This window comes from Nerophis ophidion, linkage group LG07 (assembly GCF_033978795.1).
Source record: "Nerophis ophidion isolate RoL-2023_Sa linkage group LG07, RoL_Noph_v1.0, whole genome shotgun sequence".
NCBI classification, from domain to species: domain Eukaryota; kingdom Metazoa; phylum Chordata; class Actinopteri; order Syngnathiformes; family Syngnathidae; genus Nerophis; species Nerophis ophidion.
In genome coordinates, this window is record NC_084617.1 from 77,465,831 (window position 1) to 77,489,280 (window position 23,450).

At 39.0% G+C, this 23,450-nt stretch overlaps 1 protein-coding gene across 2 annotated transcripts; it reads right to left on the reverse strand.

The window, feature by feature from the left end:
• Nucleotides 1–271: 271 nt before the first annotated feature.
• On the reverse strand, nt 272–21,614 carry rnf10 (ring finger protein 10). 2 transcript variants are annotated; one of them, XM_061907174.1, is made up of 17 exons: nt 21,018–21,614; nt 19,328–19,512; nt 16,434–16,639; nt 16,282–16,372; nt 16,023–16,207; nt 15,765–15,901; nt 15,464–15,618; nt 12,609–12,737; nt 12,277–12,517; nt 9,343–9,476; nt 6,019–6,136; nt 5,832–5,933; nt 5,605–5,742; nt 5,416–5,501; nt 5,239–5,296; nt 1,095–1,256; nt 272–1,035 (listed from the first exon to the last, which is right to left on the reverse strand). In XM_061907174.1, exons 1-17 carry the CDS (start codon nt 21,178–21,180, stop codon nt 962–964), a joined length of 2,364 nt encoding a protein of 787 aa, XP_061763158.1. In that variant the 5' UTR covers nt 21,181–21,614; the 3' UTR covers nt 272–961. The 2 variants fall into 2 exon arrangements, with proteins under 2 accessions (XP_061763158.1, XP_061763157.1); XM_061907173.1 differs by having other exon boundaries at nt 1,095–1,292.
• Nucleotides 21,615–23,450: the final 1,836 nt, after the last annotated feature.

The following is a 23,450-nucleotide window of genomic DNA, read 5'->3' on the forward strand; positions in this document are numbered from 1 at the left end:
TTTAAATAGAAATTTGTCTGGGTCTTCTCATTTTTGCAGACATGCATTTATGTGATCAGACTGTATGACAACCCACACCTGCCTCCAGGTAACCATCCGCAGTCCAAATACATTTGGTGATTAATCTGCATTGATTCATGATTAATGCCATTTTTTGTGATTACTCACATGCATAAACTCACTAAATTTGATAGTGCTAATTTATGTTTGACCTCATCCTTTTGGGCTTTGGTATCAACCTATTAGAAAAAGCAGATAATCAAGACAATGGTTGCATTGTGCATAAATGTTTATTCATTTCAGCAGACCTATTTCAATAGGCTATACACTTGCTCAAAATTAAAGGTGATTTCAAAAATTTTCCATCGCCCAATTCCAGCTTCACACAATCGCAACACTGAAATAAAAGACTTTTGGTGAGCAAAAGTCAAAGATGAGGAAACCAGATGAGGTAAGTGCATTAATTACGGTTTAACAAGAGATGATAGGAGTAAACTTTGCAAAACAGCTGCTGTGCTGAAAGCTTTCATTGCAATAATGTGGTCTGTCTCAAATTGTGGCAAACTAAAAAAATAAAGAAAAGTGCCTGACAAGCTCTTTAAAAGGTAAGAAAGGAGGATCCTAGAAAGATTGAAAAGGTGCGATGTATCTGCAGCTGGTTGACTGCGACTAGTAATATAAGGCACCCTAAAGGAATCTTCTTATTTATACCACAGGCCTCCAAATATGACCTACTAAAATATGATCAGAGCTATAAAACCCATATGTGTGTGGAATAGGAATAAGAACATTTCTGCACCATTTTGAAACCAAACTTCAAAACCTTAACTCACTGTAAAAGCAACACTGCATTCAATTTGGCTGCATTTTAAATCCTTTTCCAAGTTTACGCTCCCCAAAAACTAAAATCAGAGTAATTATAAACCCAAACATTGAACTATTCCATTTTTTTCAGTGTTGTCTACTTTGTGTGAACCATGGACGTGCTGAATAGAAGTTTCTGTTTTTTCTTTTTCTTCTTTGCTCCTTTGTCTTCTGCAAGAGAACAATCCAAAAGTGAAGTGTTGAGAGCAGCAGAATGCAAGGTGACTCACCTGTGACGACCAGCAGCTGTGGAGAAGCAGCACAACCGTCCAACTGCAGGAGGGCCTTCTCAAAGGCTTGGCTGAAAGAGTTCTGAAAGCTGGGCACGGGCACACGCTCCGAGCCATCGCTCTCCCCATCGCTGTCTGCTGCAGGGGGCAGCAGCAGCTTCTCTGCAGGACCACAAACAGTCCTGCCTTCAGGAGTCACTTTTCAACCGGCACACAAACAGGTTTTACAAGAAGTGAAACACAACACAACAAAAGTGTTATTTCACCCGTGTTAACACGCCCGTCGGTCAGCATTGTGCTCGTTGCCATCGACATTTGACCAAGTAATACATGACTTGCATTTAAACCCTGCACACCATAATCACTAAGCAGGTATTGCATATTTATAAATGATAAAACAAACGACAAAAAAACATTACATGTATTTACAAGACAAATCTAATATAGTATCATTTCAGTTTGTTGTTGTTTTAAAGTACCAGAGTCCCAATAAAACAACACCGTATGCAACAAGTGTTGATATTGTGCGAGTCATGCGACGCTCTTTTGAACTTTTATTGCTGGCCCTCGCACTCGTTACAGCGCCAGCACCGTCGTGTTGGGCGAGTCAAGCGCTCTTTAGCACCGCCCTAGTGGCTCTCTGGATAAATATGGGGGGAAATATATTTGTTGTTTTAATAGAATTTCTGTGTTATGAATTGTTTCTGGGCGGTATAGCTCAGTTGGTAGAGTGGCCGTGCCAGCAACTTGAGGGTTGCAGGTTCGATCCCCGCTCCCTCCATCCTAGTCACTGCTGTTGTGTCCTTGGGCAAGACACTTGACCCACTTGACCCACCTGCTCCCCGTGCCACACACACTGCTTTAAATGGAACCTAGATATTGGCTTTCCCTATGTAAAAGCGCATTGAGTGACTAGAGAAAAGCGCTATATAAATATAATTCACACTGTAGGACAAACAACACAAACCTTCCACTGTTTAATATGTATTGACCAGCGCTCTTTTGTCTAACTAATTTTGGTGGTCCTTGAACTCACTATAGTTGGTTTACATGTACAACTTTCTCCGATGCTGCCACAGAAAGACGTATTTTATGCCCCTCCTTTATCTCATTTTGTCCACCAAGCCTTTTATGCTGTGCGTGGATGCACAAGCTTTGTTGACGTTATTGACTTGCATGGAGTGCTAATAATCCATGCTATTTAGGCTAGCTGTGTGTACATATTGCATCATTATGCCTCGTTTGTAGCTATATTTGAGCTCATTTAATTTCCTTATGTCCTCTGTGTATTTAATTTATATTTGCATGTCTCATCACACATTATCTGTATGTAATATTGGCTGCATTTCGGATTGTGTGCCATGTTGTACCAGACCACAGCAAATGTTACCATGTTGTTCCAGACTACAGCAAATGTTACCATGTTGTCACAGACCACAGCAAATTTACCATGTTGTTCCAGACTACAGCAAACGTTACCATGTTGTTACAGATCACAAAAAACATTACCAAGTTGTTTCAAACTACAGCAAATGTTACCATGTATTTCCAGATTACAGCAAATGTTACCATGTTGTTCCAGATTACAGCAAATGTTACCATGTTGTTCCAGATTACAGCAAATGTTACCATGTTGTTCCAGATTACAGCAAATGTTACCATGTTGTTACAGATTACAGCAAACGTTACCATGTTGTTCCAGATTACAGCAAATGTTACCATGTTGTTCTAGACTACAGCAAACATTACCATGTTGTTCCAGACTACAGCAAACATTACCATGTTGTTCCAGACTACCGCAAACGTTACCAAGCTTGCAAAGATTGTAATAAATCCATTAGAAGAAGCCAGCCTGTCCTTTCTTTTAACAGCTGAGATAAGATCCAGCACCCCACCGCAACCCCGAAAGGGACAAGCGGTAGAAAATGGATGGATGGACACACATCAACACCTTTGGCAGTTTTAAGGCCGTAATTTCCAGGAGTTATCTAACCCTCTGAGACACTAATTTAAAGTGTTGCCTTCATTATAACTCTTACATAAGGCTTTTTTTGTATTTTTGGTCCAATATGGCTCTTTCAACATGTTGTCTTGCCGACCCCTGGCCTAACAACAGCACAGCACTTCCTCATTATGCGCAAATAACTTTTACAGCAAGCAAAGTTGGATTCAGGAAAACCTGGTATTTTGAGCATAAAACATGAGAACTCAAGTCAGTCATTTTGCACGTTCTCTAGGTTCTGTATCACTACAACATTTTGAAAAGTTGTAGATTTGTCTTATTTTTGAATGTTGTACTACTTAGTCATAGAAAAGTAACAATGTGAACATTTCATAGCACTATTTTCCTGACCAAAATCATCACGGTTGTCATTATTATTATTGTCGTGGTATTGTTGATTGTGCTCAAAAAGTAATTATACTGACATTTCTTGATCAAGTAAACTATACCAGACAGAAAATGTTTTTTCTTTTTGCATGTTTTGTGTTTCTTAAGCTTCACTGATAGCTTCGCTTTTATTGTTTTCATGCACTTTATTTTTGATTGGATTATTTTTACGTTAAAAAACGACAGCATCTACTGTTAAAAGTTGGTGAGTGGCGTTGAATGTTGAAAGTGTGAGCAGAAATGTTTCCTCTTGTTAATTCAAGCTTAAGTGCTGGTTGCACTTCATTCAAATAAAATGTGTATGCATTGGCCATTAATGCTGCTTTGTGTCCATATTTCATTTATACCTAATTCCCTTACAAGAAATAAAAAGTTATTGATTTAATTTCTACTCTATTGAGTCGTCCTTGAAAGCAGTTTAAAAACACCGACAGTACGTATTCTTCAGAGTAAAGCATGATCATTCTGTTGTAGAGAACCCCAGCCTTTAGCTTCAAAGTGCACAATTAAATAACTTAGTTGCTCAGACAGTAATGTTCATATTAGTTTAGATTGGAGTATGCTGTTTATAATTGGGAAAAATGGTAGTTTTTTTTTTTTTTATGTTAGCATTTGAGCTAGCGGGCTGGCGCAGGTCAGCCTGCAAGTTTATCTCAATAAAAGATACCAATCACGGTTTTTCAATAATTTTAATTAAACAATAATACGGACCATCTTGTGAATTTTACCACAGTTATCATTAATTAATATGGTTCATCATTACATCCATACTTAGTTATAACATTTATATCATTTATCATTCAATTTATATGATTTAAGTATTTATTTTCTCGTCTGTTCGCCTTGACAAAGGGTCGGCAACCCAAAATGTTGAGCCATATTGGACCAACAATACAAAAACAAATCCGTCTTGAGCCGCAAAAAATTTAAAGCCATATTACATACAGAGTATGTAATATGAGAGAGTATGTAATACAGTATGTAATACATACAGAGTATGTAATATGTCATGAGATATAAATTGAATTATGAGGAATTAAGGAAACTAAATCTCAAATATAGCTACAAATGAGACATGATGCAATATGTACATACAGCTAGCCTACGTAGCATGTTAGCATCAATTAGCACTCCACATAAGTCAATAACATCAACAAAACTCACCTTTGTGCATTCATGCACAACGTTAAAAGTTGGGTGGACAAAATGAGACAGAAAAAGAAGTGGCATAAAACACGTCCTAGAAAGTTATACATGTAAACAAACTACGGTGAGTTCAAGGACCGCCAAAATTAGTAGGACAAAACGGCGCTTGCCAAATACTTGAACCAGTGAAGCATGTTTAATATAAACAGTGTGCTTTATAACAATTAGGAAGGTTTGTGTCATGTTTGTCCTCCTACAGAAACCATATTAAAACAAAAATATGTTTTTTCCCCCTCATCTTTTTCCATTTTTCATATATTTCTGAAAAAGCTCCCGAGAGCCACTAGGGCGGCGTTGCTGACCCCCGGCCTTGACTGTCACACAATTTCGTTAAATCTAAATCTAAATCTAAACCCTAACCCTACGTCTTGTCATTCTTTGGCAGCACATGTGTATGAGCTTTAACATCTACAAGGCCACCTAACAGGGGGGGGGGCAAATCTCTTTGTGGCAGTCAAAATGTATTCTTGGCGGGCTACCAAAAAAAATGTATGGCAAATACCAATATTGAAAAATGTGTGTGTATGTGTTTGTGGCATCTTTCAGTACCGTCTTTTGAAGAGATTTTGAGCCCAGCTTCGGCTTTGGCTTTCCCGTCTCTCAGCATCTAAGTATAACACAGACAGGTCCACATCATGTAAAATCTACTTCAAATTGGCAAAAACAGTGATAATTTCCAATGTGATGTTTCTGTTTGGGGTAGTCCACAGCCGTTTGTGTACACACCTGTGCAAAGGACATGCAGTGAGAGTCTTCCTCCACACTCCGCACATATGAGCTTTGTCCATTTAGACTTGGGAATGTCATCCCATCTAAAATATTGTAGACAAAACTTAAAATGTTAAAAATCTTCAAATATAAAGTATCGGCAGCAGAGTGAACATTGTAGATATGAGCTGGTAGAGCTGCAGTTACCAGAGGAAGGACTGCTGCTAAGGGGGGAAGGAGGAACCAGAGTAAAATCCGGATGGACTGGGAGGCTGCTGGTGTCAGGTGGTGAACCAAATGCTGGGAAATGTTGGAGGTTCTCCAGTCCTATGTGCACCTCGGGATCTAAATCGGAAGAGAAAAGTTGGGAAGAAATATAAATTAAAGCGTGAAGAAGTGCATTCTGACATTGTCGAAACAGGCAGTATACTCACATTTACCCTGCTTCTTGTTCTCTTCCATTTCTATTCGCTTCTCTCTGCGCTTCTCATCTCTTGCTTTCTTTTGTCTGAGGCGCTTTCTTTTCTCCAGTTCATCTTCAGACAAAAACCACACTGTTCAATCCCAGTGCGACTAAATAAAGCACACCGGACATTTGAAAGATGGGGAGTGTTTTCCAACCTGCAAATGTGTCCATGGTTTCTTTGGAGAGGACTGGCGGCTGCAAGGCTAACTCACAGATGCTGAACTCACAAGTGAGTGGCAGATGAGACAAATAACGATGACGACGGCGGATCTCCTGAAACAAGGCAAGCAGGATAAATCAGTTACGGTGTTAATAGTAGTTTTTGCTATTTAAAAAACGTTTCTGCCTGTGTTAAACAATATGTGGTAATGACCGGTCATGTACTATTCTTTATATAATGAGAAGCAAATAATGTACAACGTCAACCTTGAACTTCCAACATTTAATAAAATAATATGCCACTTAAAATCTTGATTGGCTTTTTTTATGATAGCAGATTGCACCCGACACTGACTTGGAACAACAGCGTTAAATGGGCTGAGTAATTGGTTTATTATATCAGCGACAAAGGGATAACTGTAGTTGATGTATCCATCCATCCATCCATCCATCATCTTCCGCTTATCCGAGGTCGGGTCGCGGGGGCAGCAGCCTAAGCAGGGAAGCCCAGACTTCCCTATCTCTAGCCACTTCGTCTAGCTCTTCCCGGGGGATCCCGAGGCGTTCCCAGGCCAGCCGGGAGACATAGTCTTCCCAACATGTCCTGGGTCTTCCCCGTGGCCTCCTACCAGCTGGACGTGCCCTAAACACATCCCTAGGGAGGCGTTCGGGTGGCATCCTGACCAGATGCCCGAACCACCTCATCTGGCTCCTCTCGATGTGGAGGAGCAGCGGCTTTACGTTGAGCTCCTCCCGGATGGCAGAGCTTCTCACCCTATCTCTAAGGGAGAGCCCCGCCACCCGGCGGAGGAAACTCATTTCGGCCGCTTGTACCCGTGATCTTATCCTTTCGGTCATGACCCAAAGCTCATGACCATAGGTGAGGATGGGAACGTAGATCGACCGGTAAATTGAGAGCTTTGCCTTCCGGCTCAGCTCCTTCTTCACCACAACGGATCGATACAACGTCCGCATTACTGAAGACGCCGCACCGATCCGCCTGTCGATCTCACGATCCACTCTTCCCCCACTCGTGAACAAGACTCCTAGGTACTTGAACTCCTCCACTTGGGGCAGGGTCTCCTCCCCAACCCGGAGATGGCACTCCACCCTGTATTTAAAGTTAATTTAAAATTTGTAATATTTGATGAGAATATTAGGCCTTAGTTTATAACAAATTTTGCTGGAGAATATATTGCCCAACAAATTATTGCGTTAAAACGATAACATTGTCAGCTTTATTTTGCGACCAAAAAGGCATTCATGTAGTCGTAATATCTAATAATATTGCAAATACAGTATTTCTTTCAAATGCAATAAACTTGTTTCTCAGTTTCGTACCATTGTAATTGGAAGGTTAAGACCGTTAAATATCCTAAATATGTAAACAGACAAAAACAAAATGGACTCTTAATCTCTTAGCAAAAATTGCACTTCAGTAAGTCCAGTCATGGCCTAAACTATATGCAGCCCTGCATTTCTGTCGGATAATGCACCATTTCTCCCGGAAAATTGTTGAAATGACAAATGCTTTGGTTTTCACATGTTTATTTCTTTTGTTTGCATTGGAACAACACAAAAAAAAATAAACCTAAAAGCCAAATCTGATTATCATTTTACCCAGGACTCCAAAAATGGAGTGGACACAATGATTGGCGCCCTCACCTTAATATTTGGTAGCACACCCTTTGGGAAAAAAGAAGTAACTATCAATGAGTTTCTTACACCTTGCTACTGAAAGTTTGGACCACTCTTCTTTTGCAAACTGCTTCAAGTCTCTCACATTTGAAGTTCTCCCAACTGCAGTTTTTACATCTTTTCACTCTCCACTCATACTCCTTGATGGCCACTTCACAACTCTCCAACGCTTTGTCTGCTTTTAGAAGTATGTTTTGTCCTGCTGGAAGACCCAGGACTTCTGACACAGAACCAGCTTTCTGACACTGGGCCCTACATTATTTGCTAGTCCTCAGATTTCATGATGCCAGGCACACAGTCAAGGCATCCGGTACCAGAAGCAGCAAAACTTCCGTGAAGCTCCACCATGTTTGACTGTAGGGACGGTGTTCTTTTCTTTCAAGGCCTCATTTTGTTTTCTGTAAACAGTGTGATGATGTGCTTTACCAAAAAGCTCCACTTGAGTGTCATCTGTCCACAGGACCTTCTCCCAGAAGGAGTTTGGCTTCCTCAGGTAAGTTTTTGCAAACTACAGTCTTGTTCTTTTTATGTCCCTGTGTCATCAGCGGGGTTCTCCTGGGTCTCCTACCATAGCGTCCCTTTTCATTGAGATGGCAATAGATAGTGCCAGCTGACACTGTTGTACCCTGTTGTCTGCAGGTCAGCTTGAATTTGTTTGGAAGTGGATCCAGATTCTTTATCCACAATTCTAACAATCCTTCGTTGCAGTCTTTCATCAAATTTTCCAGGGAGGTTAGCTCCAGTGCCATGGGCTTGAAACTTCTTGTTGACATTGCACACCGGAAACACAGGACAATGTATATCTTTGGAGATAGACTTGGAGCCTTGAGATTGTCTGTGCTTTTCCACAATCTTGCTTCTAAAATCTTCTGAGAGTTATTTGCTCTTCTTTCTTTTCTCCATACTCAGTGTGGTACACACAACACAAAGGTTAAGTCAACTGTTCTCTATTTCCAATGCAAACAAAATAAATAAAACATGTGACTACCAAAGCATTTGTCATTTCAACAATTTTATGGGAGAAATTGTGCATTATCCGACAGAAATGCAGGGGTGCATATATTTTTGGCCATGACTGTATTTAACAATTTGAAATGTAGTTTTTTTTCCCCAATTGAAAAAACTGAGTAAGGTGTTTTGTTTTGTCTAACTTTCCAACAATTTGGGCATACTGGCTCATTCGTCTTGCTCATGTTTTTGAAGCCTAAATACAGTATTCCCACACCGGACATTTGTCTTTGCTATCATCTTTCTTCCTCCAATTTTTTTTGTGTGTGCTAACTATTGGCGCAGACTCCGCTTACCGAGATAAAGATTGTGGATGACCGACAAGAGGATATACTCTACTTTTGAATACATGTGCTCAGGTGGTAAAAGCGACGCACAGAGATAATTCCTCTTGTACCATGTTTGAAAGCCAGAGGCAAAAATACAACACGTGAACATGGCAATTTATGGATGATGGCAAAGTTATCTATTTTATTTTACATGTTTGTTGGATCAATTAATCAGGCTTAGATAATATGATGCAATTTGATACATTTTTGATATTTAAAAAGGCACAACAAAACAATACACTTAAGTTTCTATTTATAAAAGTGAGTGCTTTGAGTTATTCTGACCTCGGTGACTGTGTGTCCCTCAATTTCCACCATGGTGGCGGTGATAGAGTCTGGGCTGGCCTCCAAGCTGCCATATTCCCGCAACAAACAGCGTACATTCACAGGATGCAAGAACATCTGCTGGCAGTCCTCGGCTAGAGGATGAAAAAAAAGAGGAATCATTTCATTTGGAGATTAAATAAAACAAGGAGCAAAAAGTTTAAAATCAACATGTATTTAATAGACTGACTCTAACCTTAAACCTTGAAGGGTTCCTACAAGGGCTGCGCGATTTTGAGAAAACACACAATTGCGACTTTTCTCTCAAAAAACAGCAATTTTATCATTTTATACGTATAAACGCATTACACTTCAAAATAAGTAAAACAAGACACATTACTTTCAAACTTTTAAAATATTATTGCCTCAAGGCGTCACACATTAGATCAGGGGTCACCAAACCTTTTGAAACCAAGAGCTACTTTTTGGCTACTGATTAATGCGAAGGGCTACCAGTTCGATACACACTTAAATAAATTGCCAGAAATAGCCAATTTGCTCAATTTACCTTTAATAAAATAAATCTATATATATAAAAAAATGGGTATTTCTGTCTGTCATTCCGTCGTACATTTTTTTTCCTTCTACGGAAGGTTTTTTGTAGAGAATAAATGATGAAAAAAACACTTAATTGAACGGTTTAAAAAAGGAGAAAACAGGAAAAAAAATGAAAAATAAATTTTGAAACATAGTTTATCTTCAATCTCCACTCTTTAAAATTCTAAATTCAACTGAAAAAAGAAGAGAAAAACTAGCTAATTTGAATCTTTTTGACAAAATTAAAAAAATAATTTATGGAACATCATTAGTAATTTTTCCTGATTAAGATTAATTTTAGAATTTTGATGACATGTTTTAAATAGGTTAAAATCCAATCTGCACTTTGTTAGAATATATAACAAATTGGACCAAGCTATATTTCTAACAAAGACAAATCATTATTTCTTCTAGATTTTCCAGAACAAAAAATTTAAATGTAATTCAGAAGACTTTGAAATAAGATTTAAATTAGATTCTACAGATTTTCTAGATTTGCCAGAACATTTTTTTTTTATTTCAATCATAATAAGTTTGAAGAAATATTTCACAAATAATCTTTGTCAAAAAAAAAAGAAGCTATAATGAAAAATTTAACTAAAATGTATTTTTTATTCTTTACAATAAAAAAATAAAATTTACTTGAACATTGATTTAAATTGGCAGGAAAGAAGAGGAAGGATTTTAAAAGGTAAAAAGGTATGTGTTTAAAAATCCTAAAATCATTTTTCAAGGTTGTATTTTTTCTCTAAAATTGTCTTTCTGGAAGTTATAAGAAGCAAAATAAGAATAAATGGATTTATTTAAACAAGCGAAGACCATGTCTTTAAAATATTTTCTTGGATTTTCAAATTCTATTTGAGTTTTGTCCCTCTTAGAATTAAAAATGTCAAGCAAAGCGAGACCAACTTGCTAGTAAATAAATAACACATTTTAAAAAATAGAGGCAGCTCACTGGTAAATGCTGCTATTTGAGCTATTTTTAAAACAAGTCAGCAGGCGACTCATCTGGTCCTTACGGGCGACCTGGTGCCCGCGGGCACCGTGTTGGTGACCCCTGCATTAGATCAATATGCAATAATTTACTTTATGTAGAGTTTCAGATTCGTAGCTTTTGTTTACATCTGCTCTTGAAGAAACAACCGATAAAAACTAGTGTTTATAATTTAATTAGAATAAATAATAATAATAATGCAAGTAACCATTTAAAAGCATGTATATTTTATTTCTCATTATCTTAGAACTGTTTACCATTATACTTTAATTATAAAGTATATTACTTTGGAATCATTTCTGTAAATAAAAATGTAACTTAAAAAAATATTGAACATCTTAAAGTGCAGTTATTGTCTTTCTTTTTGTAGCCATTACATGATCTTGGCATTTTCCTCCAAATTTCTTACTTTTTGTAACTTCTTATTTGCAAGTCAGAAGGCTGTGCTGTGCTTCCTGTGCATGGAAAGCTGGCAGTCTTGCACTAAAGATTGTAGGTGACTGAAAAGATGGCTCACTGCGTCCAGTAATTCAACTGTCAAGTGTGCTCAGATGCAGAGAGCAATGCAGAGTGAGACCTCTTTCTCCCGGTTTGAAGCGAGCGGCGAATAAACCCAAGGCTCAATTCTGATTGGTGAACATGTTTTTCGTTCAAATGCCAGTGACGGCAGAAACAAAAAGAAAAATAAACTCAGCCTCTTGCGTTTACATTATTGTGCCAATCAAAACATTGAAGTCAATACGGTGTAGATTAATTGTTCAGCCCTAGGTAATACAGATTCCAAATATAAAAATGCCATACTTTTTTCAAACTAATTTCCCGCCTCAGTAGAATACAATTTCTGACATTCCCCCATGCTACTCCCTTCCGCTGCAAGCCAAAAAGAAAGTGGATTTTATGTTTCATTCCTCACCATTGTAGTGGCTCGGCTCTTAAAGTTGATACGTTTTGTGTGTAGGTGTGTGTCGGCAGGGCGGCTGCAAACCATAATAATCCTATCAAAATAAGGTTTGAACTATCTTAAATTGCAAGTTATGAGCCTATGTCATATATTAGTTTTACCTTGTAAATTCACCCTGCAAATCATAATAATCCTATCAAAATTGTATCAGAAGAAGGCTTGAACTATCTTAAGTTGCATGTTATGAGCCTGTCATATATTAGTCTCACCTTGTACATCTAATTACTGGATAAAAAAAACCTTTGAATGATATTCTATTTTTAAAGTTTTACCTATATGTAAATGCATTTTATAACACCACGTAGATTAAAAATATTAAATGATACTAATCCAGTCTCAAACTGAATAAACTGTTCAGAACATCACTACTATGTCTTAAACTTTGGTTGTGCAAAATACCAACCTTGATAGAAGTAATAGAAGGGTCCGTGCACCTGGCTGGTTGAAGTGTGACCTGTTTCTGTCTCGCTGGCAGGAATTTTCTCATCAGAATCGAGCTCTGGGGCTACATCTAACACAGCATCTGGAGGCTCTTCTAGCACACACTCCAAAATATCTCCAGGAGACCCTGGCAACTCCTCAGCAACCTCCTCTGGGGGTACTTCCACTTCATCATCAAATGCAGACGAATACTGGAGCATCGGCTAAAATGAGACTGGTATTATTGGCGACTGTGACTAAATCCAGGAAAGAGAAAAACAAAAAAAAGCTGGATGAGTGTTCCTTCCGTCCTACCTTGGTAATACTGTTATTAGTCATAAATTCCTCTGCAGGAGCAGTAGGTTCCTCAAGAGCCAGGGAGGAGAAGTCAAAGGTGTCGACTTTATTTGGCTTCTGGTGCTGAAAAAGCGTTTCCTCTCGCTCCTGAATCGAAATGAGGACAATGTGTTTACCATATATGAACAGTTTATGCTGCGAAACTACCATATAGTAAAAAGGAGGGAGCAAAATAAGTGCATAGTCAAATAGTTTACAGTTTAAGGCAGCCTTTCTTAACCTGGGCTCAGGGGGTCACCAGACCAGTGGGGGAAAAACATGATATTCTTGCAACATGAAAAACCTGGATGCCCGACAGCAGCACCACCACCACCTGTGTGAGACGACAAAGGTGCCAAAAGCAGGCTCGACATTTTGAAGAAGAGAGTTACCTCCACGGCCTCGAGACAACTTCGGATACCCTCTACATGTCATTTGCAGCGAGTAACATACACCTTTCTTTCAAATTAAATAGTCTTTAGGCAATAAATACACTTTGACGATTAACTCAATTATTTGCTTCAGACAATTTAGAAAATTACGTTTTTCTCCTCTTGCGCCGGCACATTCTTTGCTCACAGAAGCTTCTGTGGATCTCCACCTCATTTCTGTAGCCGAGATTCACACACATAGCAACAACATGGCTACTGCCAACGCAAATGACAATGAAAAGTTTGTTCACAGGAAAGAATACTGTTGTCAACAGACGTGGAACACGTGACTGCACGTTGCAAAGTTTGTTTCAAAATGAAAACAACTAACTTATTCCAGTATCTGACAGAATAATCCAGCCGGGTTGGGGGGGAATGCAACTCTTAATGAGGAGAACAAAAGCGTAACAAATAAACTACCGCTAACAAGCAGCTCACTTTGGTGGAACCATTTACTCAAGCTATCATGTATGATAAGAAAGGAGCACATATATTACTGAAGCGATCGCTCTGCAAAAATCTAAAGCTGTAGTGCCAAACGCCCAGTGGAAAAGCCTGGATTTATCCATTTACTAAAACTATAGGCCTCTGAATATAAGAGTTTATTATTTGCATGATATATGCAACGCCTTTTGTTAACATAAGTATTTTAATCAAGACAGAAGTTTTGCCTTCCAGAGAAAGCTCTTTTAGTGTTTTGTTATTCTATACAAAATGCAATTTATATCAGAATTCTAAAAAAATTTAAGATGCAGTGTCTGTTCACACCGTGGTTACTTTAGGCCTGCAAAAGTAATCTATTTTAAATTGTAATCCTATTAATCAAACATGACAATGTTAAAAAAAGGAAATTATTAAAATCGATTTTCTTTTCCATCATGTCTTGCGCCTTCAAGCCCCCGCAGACTCCTCCCTGCGAGAGCACTCTCCAGTCTGCATTAGGGTTGTACAGTATACCGGTACTAATTAATAAAAAACGGTACTATACTGCCTCCCACAAAATACCAGTACCTTTTTTTACAGGCAGGTCAGTGCGTCGCCGTCATGTCGTGGCATTAATGGTTTTACGAGCAGTGGAGCATGTTTGGTGACGCACACGCACGTTGTACTTACAAGCAGAAACAGTGTGTAGACAGGAAGGGAGAATGAACGACATTTTGGCTTAAAAACTAACAATAACTGTGAAGCTATAACACACTAGTTGTCAAGACAGAAAAGTGTTTATACAAGTTTTGATTTGTGGTAGGACGTTTGTAGCAGGAGAAGACAATGTCTCTTCTGTTCATGTTCGCGTTTATGTCATCTACATTTATCTCTCCATCTACATTTTTCTCCGGTGAATGAGCTGAATCACTAGTTTGTTAACTAATAGAAGTGCAGTTACCAAACAAATACGATCATTCTAATTTAAAAAATGGTGATGATAACGGTTAGGAGTTTTAACGCGGTTGATCATGAATACCTTTAATCGTTACATCTTTGGTATCAACAAATAGAAAACTTGCAGGAACAATCCAGTTACAAGTGCTAAGAACTCAAAGACACAGCTTAGAGACACCCTTCCGTCAGTTGGCAACACTTTGCCCTCATGGTGAAAGATGTTAAACCAGGTGTTCAAAGTCTGTCATTTGTTAAAGAGAAGTTTATGGACCCAGAGCATATTTTACTAATACACAAAAAAAAAACTCATTAACATGGAACAATAGAGCAAAAAAGTGTTGCTACAAATAATGAATAAAGATGAAAATCTCCGTCTTTAAATATATGTACAATAGAAATCAGAATCAAGCACTTCAAATTATAAGTTTTAAAAAAATATCCTTTATAATTTTGGCTGAAATCATGCAACCCTACAGTACATTATGGAAATGTATTTCAGTCTGGGGCTACAGTTATCAATTATTTTAGTAATTGAATAATCTAATGATTATTTGGTACGATTAACGGGATAAGATACAATATCCTCAATGCGTATTTCGGGGAAAATAGTTGAAACTATTTTTTGCTCGTCATAACCTTTGTTCTTTTTCCCCCCACTAACAATTGCACATCAAGCTCAACATTGAAATTACACTTTTAACATGTGTGCATTGACCAAAAAAAAAAACAATTTTAAAAGTAAAAACTCTTTGCTGTAAGCTAGCACACAGATCAGGTGCATTTTATTACAGCAGCCATGCGGAAACTATGCGTCCGTATTTAAAGTTGTGGCCACTCCTCCAGGTCATAGGGAATCAATAAACTAATTAATCGAAGGAAAACAATATGAATCGAATCAATAGCTTAATTGTAGGGGCCCTATTTCAGTTAGTTAATATCAGTCTCATATTTGTTGACAAACTAAGAGAATGCATATTGACAAAAAGAAGAAACAACAGGTACATTTATGTATCCTGTGTTTACCTGCAAATGGCAAAGTGCGCTCTGGATAAAGCAGCCTTGTGCATCTTCGTCCTGGCATAGCTGGGCCTGCAGGGCAGCCTTCTCCTCCGCCACCAGGATGAGGACCTGTTCAGAGGTGGTGAGCAGCAGCTTGGAATATGGACTAAGAGCAGCATCTACAGAACAAAAAAAGATATTTATTGAATTATGTCTATTCATAAAATCATTATCATGTAAAAAAAAAAAAAGGTATATTTCCTACATAAACTGCACCAAAAGAGCAAAAATCAACTTCTCCACCATAATGTCTGCCATGACTTGCCTCCAAAGCGTATAGGCTCTTCCACTTTCGCCCACTTAGAGCTCGGCATGGCTACAACAGCTCCCTTTTCCCTGCGCATGAGGCGCATGGTGATGACATCGCCGACCACATACTGCCTGGTCTCCATAGCAACCACACTGCAACATCCAATAGTTTTAAGATCAGACTGTGAAACAGCATTTAAAAATCCAAACATTTTAGGGTCCTTGCAAACACACGCCAATGATTTATTAAGAATAAATCTGCTCTTCAAATCACCTCTTCAAATCCACCATGTGGACGGCTTCGTAGCATATAGGACACTTGGACCAAATCTTGTCACTTAGGGACAAGTAATGCAATATGCAGGGCCAGCAGAAGATGTGTCCACAGCGGGTGATGCGGGCTGCCACAGGTGGGTAGAGGCAGATGGGGCAAGATGGCACCTCGTGACTATAGATTCGCTGGATGAAACAAAAGGGTAGACATTGAGGTGAATGGTGTTGGAAAACACATCACACGGACAAAAAGCACTTACCACTTGTTGCACACAGTCCCAGTTGACAAGAGTATCCGGATCAGTGAAGTGAGCTGCGTAGTCCTGGTCATCAGTCACCAGAAACTGGCAACTGAAATGCAAAGAGAACGCTCTACCTCCATCATTTTTGGGAACATTTACGCTTGGCTTACTTGGCCTGCAGAAAAAGCTCCTTGTTAAAGGGCTTGTGCTTGTGGCCCCATTTGTTTCGACGTCCCCAACAGGAGGGTCCTCCGTCTCCGCCAGCACCATTGCCTCCACGAGGTTCGAAGGTGAAGTTCAACAAGTGATTCAAGCTGATTTTTTTCGGTCCAGCATACTGAGCCGGGGTAAACTCGGCCCGGCGTGTCTCTGCTACCTGGAAAAGCGGAGGCGAATACAATTGATCAGCTATTATGCATGTAATAAATGTGCTTCAACTTTTTTTTTTTTTTAAATGTTACTAGGGCTGGGCGTTATATCGAGTTTTGAAGATGTATCGATATATTTTTAAACAAGATAAACAGTACATTAACAAAATATTGTGATAGATATAATTTATTTCACGTTAAAATGACCAAACACTTGTGTTCCTGGATTCTCCCCCACTCCACCTCTATGGATTTCTTAGCCCTTCCCCTTCCTCCTTCCAAGACCTGCTTGCAGTATAAGAACATCCATGACTGGTTAGTTGTTTACTATGAAGAGTCACCATTGGTTGAGATTATGGCAAAACATTAGGGCCAAGCCAATCAGAGGCCAGATAAGGCGGGTCATGAAACCAGGAAGGGAAATCACACACAGACATCCCAAATGACGACGAGAGTTGTAGAAGAGAAAAGATCATTTTCAAGCGGGCAATTTATATATTCAAAAAACTAGTAGAAGATGGCAGAGGGACAAATGCATGTATCTGGATAAAATATTCATTTGAGTTGTTTACCATGTAAGTCCAAATTTTCATAGGAGAAAATGCTGCCAAAAATGTATGGTGAAGTGAGGAAGAGGAGAGCCGCACAATGAAGTCAAGTCACTTACTTGGTGCTGAGCAGAAGCGTAGGTGAGTGACAGTCCATTACATCAAACACTGGGAATTACAATGTGCCTGTCTGCAAATTTATTTTTATCTGACTTTGATACATTTTGTATTATTTGCACAGCTATGTTATTTATTTTATGTAGAAAGAATATTTATGTTATGTAATTATGTGCTACTTAAGCAGTTTCTTTACTGTGCTGTAAATACTAGGGGTGTAACGGTGCGTGTATTTGTATTGAACAGTTTCGGTACGGGGGTTCCGGTTCGGTGCGGAGGAGTACCGAACAAGTTCAACACGAACATATGATGTAGCCGCCTATGCTAAGGTCTTAACAAGCTCCTCCGCTCCGTTCTGCCTCTGTCTCCTGCACAGCACCCAGCATTGTCCCTCCCACACAACCATCTGATTGGTTACAACCGTAACGATAACAAGCCAATCAGCAGCGCGTATTCAGAGCGATGTAACAACCAATCAGCAGTGCCTCTTCAGAGCACATCTAGTCAGCGCTTCAGCATCAAGCAGATAGGCGTTTAGCAGGGGAGCAACGGACTCTCCCCAAGTTATACTAAACACTTCCAAGTCAACTACTTTCTAAACATTACTATGAGCCCGTTAACCTTCTGGAAACAAACTGCAGCTCAGCTCACACGAAGTCCTGGCTTTAGGTGAAGGCTCATGAGCTTTTAGCGTAACGTTAGCTCATTTTGCGGTGTGTGCGTATGTGTGTGTGTTACGGACAGTGTTGATTGAGGTGTGTTGAAGCAGCAAAAAATGACATTATGTAAATGAAAAGTTTCTGTCTCTGATAGTGTATATAATAATGTCAATGCATCATAAAGCCTACATGAATTCCATGGTGTTTAGGGAAGAATAGTCTCTCCTATTGCTATTTAACTATTTTTCAGCTATTGTTACATTAATCAATGTAGCAGCCTAGTTTTGAATGGCAGGGTCCCTGCTATCACATGTTGATACAAATATAACATTTACATAATAAAAAATCAACTACAGGCTTCCCCAATGCTGTAATAAATTAAGCATGATGACTTGACTTGAAACTGTTTAATGTTGCACTTTTTATATGTAGTAGAAAAGTTGTGTCATTTTATTTCATCTAAGCAACAACTTGAGGCAGTTTAATGTGGATTAACGTGGGCAGAATTATTATAGTGTTCCCAATGTTAAAAGGATCATGTCATTGTTTACAAATTTGGTAAATAGATAACAAAAACATTTATATTTTGTTGTTTTCTTACTGTACCGAAAAGGAACTGAACCGTGACCTATAAACCGAGGTACGTACCAAACCGAAATTTTTGTGTACCGTTACATCCATAGTAAATACCCATCTTGACTAATTGGTTAATAAAAGTGCTATTAATCCCCATCTTGACTAACTGGGTTAATAAAAGTGCTATTAATACTCATCTTGACTAACTGGTTAATGAAAGTGATGTTAATACGCATCTTGACTATCTGGGTTAATAAAAGTGCTGTTAATCCCCATCTTGACTAACTGGGTTAATAAAAGTGCTATTAATACTCATCTTGACTAACTGGTTAATGAAAGTGATGTTAATACCCATCTTGACTATCTGGGTTAATAAAAGTGCTGTTAATCCCCATCTTGACTAACTGGGTTAATAAAAGTGCTATTAATACTCATGTTGACTAACTGGTTAATGAAAGTGCTATTAATACTCATCTTGACTAACTGGTTAATAAAAGTGCTGTTAATACCCATCTTGACTAACTGGTTAATAAAAGTGCTGTTAATACCCATCTTGACTATCTGGGTTAATAAAAGTGCCACTGAACTGTCATTCAGTTCAATTTCAGTCAATCTCGCTCAAAAATGAATATCTTTATATGTATACTTTCACCGGAAAATATATCCAGATATATATCGAATATCAAGTTTAAGTAAAAATATATTGAGATATACTTTTTCGTCCATATCGCCCAGCCCTACATGTTACAGAAACTTACAAGCACAAAAATCGGACCTCATCTCCTAAAATACCAACCTCCTCCCGTCGTCCTCCTCCTGCAACCCCATACTGCCGTCCTCCACCTCTCTGGGGGGGTCTCTTGTCAAAAGTCTTGCTTTTCTGTGGATTGGTGCGACGCGGGCCTGTGAAGTTTTCTGCTTTTGGAAAGGAGGGGTCCCGTTTGCGGTTATAACGCTTGGACCCTCCATTATTCTTACTTTCTGAAAAACAAAATGTAAACTTTCATGAACTGCAGGAACGCCCAATGGAAACATTCCTAAATATGTTTGTGAAAAATGAATGATCTAGTCTCCAGTAAACTAGTATTCCACTCCCTCGAACATTCGTCAGTTCAGTACTTTTAACTTACAACTACGAGATGGTGGTCTAGGATTTATATCTTATCTACAGCTTTTACAATCTATATCTTCATCATTTATTTCAAGTTTATGTCATTCAAGTACGACATTTTTAATGTAATTAATTTCATTGACAAGCAATTTTATAATGGACATACTCTTGTTTGCTAGAGTCTGATTTCAGTACTATTAACATTTTTTGCTTCTTCTCAACTCTGTGGTAAGATTCTTTCCACAAAATACAACCAATAGTATGTTAATGTTAAATCTTATTTGTGAAAAGTAATCCCCCGATTCCTATTTTCAACCATCTGCTCATTTGAGCAGGAAAATGCCTAACAGCATCTTTGTTTTCTACCTGTCAACTGTCAGTTTAGCATCTTTGTTTTCTACCTGTCAACTGTCAGTTTAGGCCGGTGGTTCTCAAATGGGGGTACGCGTACCCCTGGGGGTACTTGAAGGTATGCCCAGGGGTACGTGAGATTTTTTTTTAATATTCTAAAAATAGCAAAAATTTAAAAAATCCTTTAGAAATATATTTATTGAATAATACTTCAACAAAATATGAATGTATGTTCATAAACTGTGAAAAAAAATACAACTATGCAAAATTCCGTGTTGACAGCTAGATTTTTTGTTGACATGTTACGTAAATATTGATGTTAAAAATAATTTTTTGGGTGAAGAAATGTTTAGAATTAAGCTCATGAATCCAGATGGATCTCTATTACAATCCCCAAAGAGGGCACTTTAAGTTGATGATTACTTCTATGTGTAGAAATCTTTATTTATAACTGAATCTCTTGTTTATTTTTTAACAAGTTTTTTTTATATCTTTTTTCCAAATAGTTCAAGAAACACCACTACAAATGAGCAATATTTTGCACTGTTATACAATTTAATAAATCAGAAACTGATGATATAGTGCTGTTTTTTTACTTCTTTATCTCTTTTTTTTTTTCAACCAAAAATGCTTTGCTCTGATTAGGGGGTACTTGAATTAAAAAAATGTTCACAGGGGGTACAGCACTGAAAAAAGGTTGAGAACCACTGACTTTGGCTGCTCGCCGGCTCCTCATCACCACTTCAAGATGGCGGCCCCATTTCTCACGTCACAGCAGCCAATGCTGCGTCTACGATTTATAGGGTTAGGCGTAATAAGTGTTCAACTTCAGCCTAAACCCTTTCGGTCTGCAATATTTTCAATTGATGAATGTAGAACTGTTTGTTTATTTTGTTGACCGCTAAACTAACTGATCGAACTGATCCTACAATTGGCAGCGACATGTTTGCCTGCGCCTGACTACTAGGCCGCCGCCTGAATAGACAACATGGCGTGCAGCTACCTATTTAAATGGTGTTATCACCTGTTTTGGGTTTAGAATCCCCCGGCGTTGGCCCGGAAGAGTTGGAACGAGGTGGAGCCTTGGAGTTGCTGTTGTTGGGGGTTTTCTCCATGTTTGTTGTGTCCGTGCGACGAGCGCTGCTGAGGCCGAGCTCCGGGCGGAGAGCCGTTGAGCTCGCTAGCATCAAACAAAAACAACAAGGAGTAAAGTGGGCTGCGAACAGTGCGGGTCAGGCGGCAGATGCCCTGATTCATATCTATCAAACACGGAGACCCCATCACGGCGACATCTTGACAACAAAATAATCCGGAGAGAAAAAGAAGAGACACGATATCGGCGTCTCAAGTTAAAGAAGAGACACGATATCGGCGTCTCAAGTTAGGGAGGCTGTGCTAGGAGAGGACGAATAGCTCGCCGCGCGGGGACAGGCCCCCAAAAATCAACCTTCTTCTTGCTCGGGTGAATAATTTGCAGATCCGATGTATTGAAATGTTTTCAATAGCCAGGAATTGTCAATATTAAGATTTTGCCCCTAAATTTGTATGTTTTTTTATGCGCTCGCACTAATGGCGACGGGTCGCCTGGTAGAAACCTGAGGGACCCGGATGTTTCTAGTCGCGGCTGCAAAGCTGTTATGCTGAGACCTTAAACGGCATCATGGGAAATGTAGTTCGCGTGGCCTGGCTATAAAAGGTGCAATGAAGGCAACTGAGTGACATGAGAACTACAAACGATTTCAACGAATCAACGCTGTCACAGAGGACAACCCGGAACTACGCACCAGAGCTAAGTAAAACCACGAACGTTCTTCTCCTTATTCGTCATCTGATTGAACAATTACAGACCAGAGTCTTTAACTACAAAATGCATGCAATAACACATGCATAGAGTTCATTGTCAAGTGCTTTAAGTAATATACATGTTTGACAACTTCATACCATACCAACTTTATAAAGCCCTTTAAAAACCACCACAGTTGAAGAACAAAAGGCGGTACACCACAAGGAAATAAAGGCAAAAAAAGGACAGACAAAAAAAATAACATTGAAATAGCAAATACAAATTACCCTAAGAACTATTTGTTAAATAAAAAGCAGTTAAAAAGTTAACAGTTAAAAAAGTTCAAAACAGTTTAGAGTCTCATGCTGGGTTAAAACCCGGTGAATAAAAGTGGGTTTTAAGAAGGGTCTTAAAAATAGCCAAAGAAGGGGCCTGTCTCACATGCAGAGGCCGGGAGATCGTTCTAGAGCAGGCGTCGGGAACCTTTTTGGCTAAGAGAGCCATTTAGTTTTAACACTGAACACAACTAAACGCATGAATTTTTAAGTAAGACCAACATTTCTAGAGTAAAATAGGTCTCTTATTCTTTGTAATCACATTGTCATTCCGAAGCTAACTGTGGAGGGGACGTGGCCTGCGGGCCTGCAGTGAACTGGGGTGTGCCAGGACCGGCCTCAAAATCAGCGACAGGTGCGTAGACGGCCCACCTGGGCCTTGTTGTCTAATCACCTGTCACTCTGTTATAAGCAGCAGCCAGGAGGAGAGACGGGGTTGGGGCTGGAGCCAGAGCGCGAGCGAAAACGAAAGAGAAAAATACAATTGCTGGGAAGCAACTGAGGGACTTATTGAAAAAAAACAACAAGATTGTAACCCTGAAATAGGCTCTTATGTCGGTGCTTGGTGGTCTGAAGAACCCCCAGAAGGGCAATCCCCACACTAACCAATAATAAATAAATAACTTCTTACCATTAACGCAACTTCTTGAACAGGTGCGGTAGAAATGGATGGATGGCTTAAAAATGCATGAGAATGTTTTATATTTTGAACGTTATTTTTAACACTGTGATTACAAGTGGAATTATTGATTATTTATCGTGTTAAGCAATGTCAGCTCAGATTTATCCGAGAGCCAAATGCAGTCATCAAAAGAGCCACATCTGGCTCCCGAGCCATAGGTTCCCTACCCCTGTTCTAGAGTTTGGGACCCGCAACAGAGAAGGCTCTGTACCCTCTGAGCTTGCGCTTTGATTTGGGGACCTCCAGGATCAGCTGATCAGTTCAATTTCAGAGCTTAAGGATAGGTTGATTGGCAACACTAAATTGGCCCTTGATTGAAAGTTGTATTAGTAGATTGCACAGTTCAGTACATATTCCGTACAATTGACCACTAAATGGTAACACCCCAATAAGATTTTCAAATTGTTTAAGTCGGGGTCCACAATAATCAATTCATGTGAGTGTGTTGGTCTTACAATGAGGTGGAAACTTGATTGATTGATTGAAACTTGAATTAGTAGATTGCACAGTTCAGTACATATTCCGTACAATTGAGCACTAAATGGTAACACCCCAATAAGTTTTTCAACTTGAGTCGGGGTCCACGTTAATCAATTAATGGTACAAATATATACTATCAACATAATACAGTCATCACACAAGTTAATTATCATAGTA

What these genes read in the sequence shown, in the direction of transcription:
- rnf10 (XM_061907173.1), bottom strand. Translation starts at nt 21,180, where the DNA reads ATGCTAGCGAGCTCAACGGCTCTCCGCCCGGAGCTCGGCCTCAGCAGC. An exon ending in GGATTCTAAACCCAAAACAG is followed by an intron (nt 19,513 to 21,017) that starts GTGATAACACCA and finishes TTTGTTTTTCAG; the next exon opens with AAAGTAAGAATAATGGAGGG. An exon ending in GGGACTGTGTGCAACAAGTG is followed by an intron (nt 16,208 to 16,281) that starts GTAAGTGCTTTT and finishes TGTTTCATCCAG; the next exon opens with CGAATCTATAGTCACGAGGT.